Genomic DNA, 4,789 nt, shown 5'->3' on the forward strand with positions numbered 1-4,789 from the left:
TATAAGAAAATATGATTCTTGTTACAATGTGAACAAAAAGCTGCTTTTGCATAAATGTAGTCATCCTCTTTATAGTTAAGGATCCTACTTTAGATATAATTAAAAATACATAATGGAAAACTCGTGATAAATCAGATTTTTTCTAATTTCCGCCGAGATTCTCTCCCTTAGTATGGTTGCAACGGCTCTTGTCTGTGAGCTCGAGCTTGATCGGACTCGGTGCTGGTCGGTATTATTTTTAGATCTCGATGCGGACTTGAGCTCGATGCTGACTCGGAGTCTGGTAATGGCTCGGGCTTGGTGTCGGTTGGCCTTTGCCTCTTAAGCTCGATTCCATAACATCTCATGATAGTTCGATTCGGACCCGAGCTCGAGTATGACTTCGAACCCGGTGTTTGATTTATCCCCGAACATCGAAGATCGTTCGTGCCTTTTTCGGATCATATTTTGATATTATAAAGACTTTTTTCGATTCATTATGTTTCGATCTCGATCAGATGTACGAATGCTGAAATTAGTTTCGATCGTATACAGATATGAAAACTCAACTTAGATAGAAATGACTTCGAATTTCCAATTCCAATTGTGTAACCACGTAATTATTCGAATTGCACTTTTAAAACTGAACTTTAGCGGATGTAATGGTTAGAGTTACAGTCGTACGGGTAAAGTTATTACACAAATCTCTATCTAATCAGTGCTCGAGAATTTGACTTTTCCTTTCGGCAGATATCTAGAGTATCTTTTTAACTTTTATACATGAATAGTTTATTGAACATTTAATATTAAATTTTATCAAAAATATACTCCATCCGTTTTAATTTATATGAACTTATTCTTTTTTTAGTCCGTATAAAAAAAAATGATCACTTTTCAAATAATTTACCTTTATGCAATAATTTATATTTACACAAAATATATGAAACTCATCTTACACCATAAGTTTAAAAGTCCTCTTTTTTTTCTTAAAATCTGTGCACAGTCAAATAAATTCTCATTAACGAAGGGAGTAGTAAAGTGTTAGACTTATAGCCTGTTTGGCCAAGCTTCTCCAAGATGAAAAATATTTTTTTTATCTTTCAAAGTTGAATTGTTTGATCAAACTTTTAGAAGGAAAAAATAGTGCTTTTGAGGAGAAGTAGAATCAGTTTTGGAGGAGCAGAAAAAAGTAGTTTCTTTCCGGAAGCACTTTTGAGAAAAATACACTTAGAAACACTTTTTAAAAATTTGGTCATACACTAATTGCTACTTTTCAAATTAATTAGCCAAATACAAACTGCTTTTCACTAAAAGTACTTTTAAAAAAAGCACTTTTTAAGAAAAACACATTCTCAATTTTTTCATCTGCGACAAACATGCTATTAGAACAAAACTCTACTGAGCTCAACTAGATTTTTAGCCACCTCTTGTTTCAAGGCATGGAGGTAAATCTGCACAGAAGACAGGAATGATTGCAAGGATTTGAGTACCTAAATTGAAGAAATTTCCTCCCTCTAGCAATAGTAGAACAGTTAGTCAGTTAAAAGTTCCTTATACGTAACCCCACAAGAATTTTCTTGATCCTCCTTACAGCAACTCAATTCACATTGACCCACAGACACAGTGGACCATATTCTGGTACAGTAACAGCCATTACCCAACTGCCATTTGATTCGACTCCACGACAACTAGTTCACCACCACATATGCTCGTAGATAATACTCTTCCGTTTCAATTTATATGAACCTATTTCATTTTTAGTTTGTGCCAAAAAGAATGATCTTTTTCCTTATTTGGAAACAATTTACCTTTATGCAATGATTTATAGCCACACAAAATATATGTGTCTCATTTTACACCACAAGTTTAAAAGTATTCTCTCTTTTTTTAAACTCCGTACTCATTCAAATGAATTCACATAAATTGAAACGGAGGGAATATATATAATCTACAAACTATCCAGATACAAAGTACAAAGCAGGTGTCAGTTGCAGCCCATGGTTTCCATTATTTAGAATCAAGATCACATAAACCCCCTACAAACTTTCATCCGCCAAAATACTTCTAAACCATGAGCAGACTTCTCCGGTATATCAAAGAATTTAACTCATTCATAAGCATATTGAAAAGGAAAAACGAAAATAGTATCATTAAAAATACCATCGAATTACGGACTGATTTAGGACGGATTTTGGTGGATTCAATCGCAACTCAGATATTGCTTTCTTGAACTATGCATATATATAGAGAGAGAGGATTTGAGTATGATAGGAGCACCAAAGTAACTGATTTAGGATGAATTACGTGAATTCAATCGTAACTCATATATTGAGTTCTTGAACTATGCATACATAATTAACATAGGCGGACCCGGGATTTGAATATGATCGGGCACCAAAGTAAAAACAAAATAAAATAAAATATGTCATAGGATCCAGGATTCAAACCTGGGTTATCAAGCAAGTGAAGAAGACACTTGAGCACTTCTACAAACCAATACTTCTATCCAGACTTTAGGATTTTAAGGGGCTAAAATATTTAGTCGAGTCTAACGGTTCCAGTGCCCCACCCCAATGTAGGTCCGCCCCAGCACACGTATGAAAAAAAATTGAATGTATAATTTGCATATATGTATGATCTTATACGTATAATAAGATCATACTTATATTGAATCCACTAATTTTATAATTTGGATCCACCTCAGTGCTAACTGAAATAGTTTTCACATCCTCCAGTTAGATTAAAATACTAGTAACTACTACAGAACTTACAGAGTATTTACACATCACTAATGAAAGAAAGTGCAATTCACCATTATAGTATTAAACAAAATTGGCTAGAACTGGGATAAAGTAAAATGGTATAGTTATGGTTGTGTTTGGTACATATAACTCCAACAAGAACCTATAATTTACAATGGAGTAAAGTAGCATTGCAGTTTAGTCTCTGCCATCATTCTCACCTTGCCATGTCCAAACAATGTCTTTTAGGGAAGGACGTACATCTTCCTCACAAAATTTCCTATACTCAAAAGTGTCTCCAGCAGATTTGGAGAACTCAACGACAGCCACTTCTGGTGCAACTTCAAACACTTCCGCCATTACTGATAATTTCCCTTTTCGCCCTTCGGATGTTCCTTGCATTTTGACCTTAAATTCTTTGGAGAATACAATACTAAAATTCATCTTCTTGGCAAAAGATTCCAACTTTGACATGATTGTTGAAGCTGAAGATTTAGACGTGAACATTGAGCCAGATTTCCTCTTACTTTCAAAAAGACTTGACAAATCAAACCCTGAAGACATTGCTGATATGAATTCAAATGCATTATAAAAAGGTGGACCTGATTTTGATCTATTTCCCAAGTCTAGCTGCTCTGTGCTTCCCTTTTTCTGACCACCATTTTCTTCACTTGAAAAAGAATTTGATCTGCTAAAATATTTCAATATCCAAGGGACTCTCATAATAGCAGAAATTGAAATTCTTTTTTCTGGATCAGCTACTAAAAGCTTTGAAACCAACTTCTTTGCTTCAGGGGAAAACCAAGGTGGAAACTCATACTCAGCTTTAAAAACTTTCCTATACATTTTCATCATATTCTCATGTTGAAATGGTAAAAACCCAGCCAAAAGAACATATAAAATTACCCCACAAGACCAAATATCTGATTTTGCTCCATCATATCCTTTTTTCCTTAACACTTCAGGTGCAACATAAGCTGGAGTTCCACACTGTGTATGTAACAAACCATCATTCCTTAATTGCTCCGACAAAGCTGAAAGCCCAAAATCTGAAACCTTTAAATTCTCATTTTCGTCAAGAAGCAAATTTTCAGGCTTCAAATCCCTGTGAAATACACCACGGCTATGGCAAAAATCAACAGCACTTATTAATTGCTGAAAGTATTTTCTCGCAACATCTTCCTTAAGTTTCCCTATAGCAACCTTAGCGAAAAGCTCACCGCCTTTAACGTACTCCATAACAACAAAGATTTTTTGCTTTGTAGCCATAACTTCTTTGAGTTCAACTATGTTAGGGTGTCGAACTAATCTCATGATTGAAATTTCTCGAATGATTTGCTCCATTAAACCTTCTCTTTTAACATGGTCTTTGTTGATTACTTTAATAGCCACGCTCTCTGAGGTTTCGATATTTCTGCTGTAATAAACCTTGGCAAATGTTCCTTGGCCTAAAAGCCTACCCATCTCGTATTTCCCCAATATGATGTTTCTCGTACCGTCCATCATATGGTCGGTTTCTTGAATTGGTTGATTCATTGGTTCTTTCATAAAGTAGAAGAAGGTTAGAGAGAAATTGTTTTCTAGTTGAATAGCAGATGCAAGAACTGAGGTTTATAAGATGGGATATTATTTTTAAAAGGGTAATACTATATAGAATATTCGTATAGTCAATTCTAAACAGGGTAGTGAAAACGCAAGGTGTATATCAAACATGGGTGAGATAATGGTGGAGATGTCGACGGGATTTGGGAGTTTTGGGATTTAGCTTAGGATTGCAATAATGTTGTGGAGGAAGAACAGAGACTGATAAGAGGAGGCGGGGTAGGGGTAGGGGGGTAGGGGTTAAGTGGGGAGTGGGGACAATAGGGAAGCAGTGGGCTGTTCGCTAGTTATTGGAGGACATGGTTTGGGCAAAAATGGAAGGAGCGGCAAAAGCCCATAGTGACTAATTATAGTAGTGTTATTTTGAAAATAATTGCAAATTGCAATCATAACTCACGACAAATTAAGAAAATAAATCGGACCATTCAATTATATCGTTTACTCCCTATATCTTTTTCATGTTCCTT

General features: G+C 35.3%; 1 protein-coding gene across 1 annotated transcript; it reads right to left on the minus strand.

Annotated features, from left to right (window-relative positions):
* Positions 1–2,771: 2,771 nt before the first annotated feature.
* Positions 2,772–4,516, minus strand: LOC104118380 (CBL-interacting serine/threonine-protein kinase 25-like). The gene has a single exon (XM_009629609.4). It carries the CDS (start codon positions 4,266–4,268, stop codon positions 2,919–2,921), a length of 1,350 nt encoding a protein of 449 aa, XP_009627904.2. The 5' UTR covers positions 4,269–4,516; the 3' UTR covers positions 2,772–2,918.
* Positions 4,517–4,789: the final 273 nt, after the last annotated feature.

Source organism: Nicotiana tomentosiformis, chromosome 6 (genome assembly GCF_000390325.3).
Source record: "Nicotiana tomentosiformis chromosome 6, ASM39032v3, whole genome shotgun sequence".
Classification (NCBI taxonomy): domain Eukaryota; kingdom Viridiplantae; phylum Streptophyta; class Magnoliopsida; order Solanales; family Solanaceae; genus Nicotiana; species Nicotiana tomentosiformis.

What these genes read in the sequence shown, in the direction of transcription:
- LOC104118380 (XM_009629609.4), bottom strand. Translation starts at nt 4,268, where the DNA reads ATGAAAGAACCAATGAATCAACCAATTCAAGAAACCGACCATATGATG.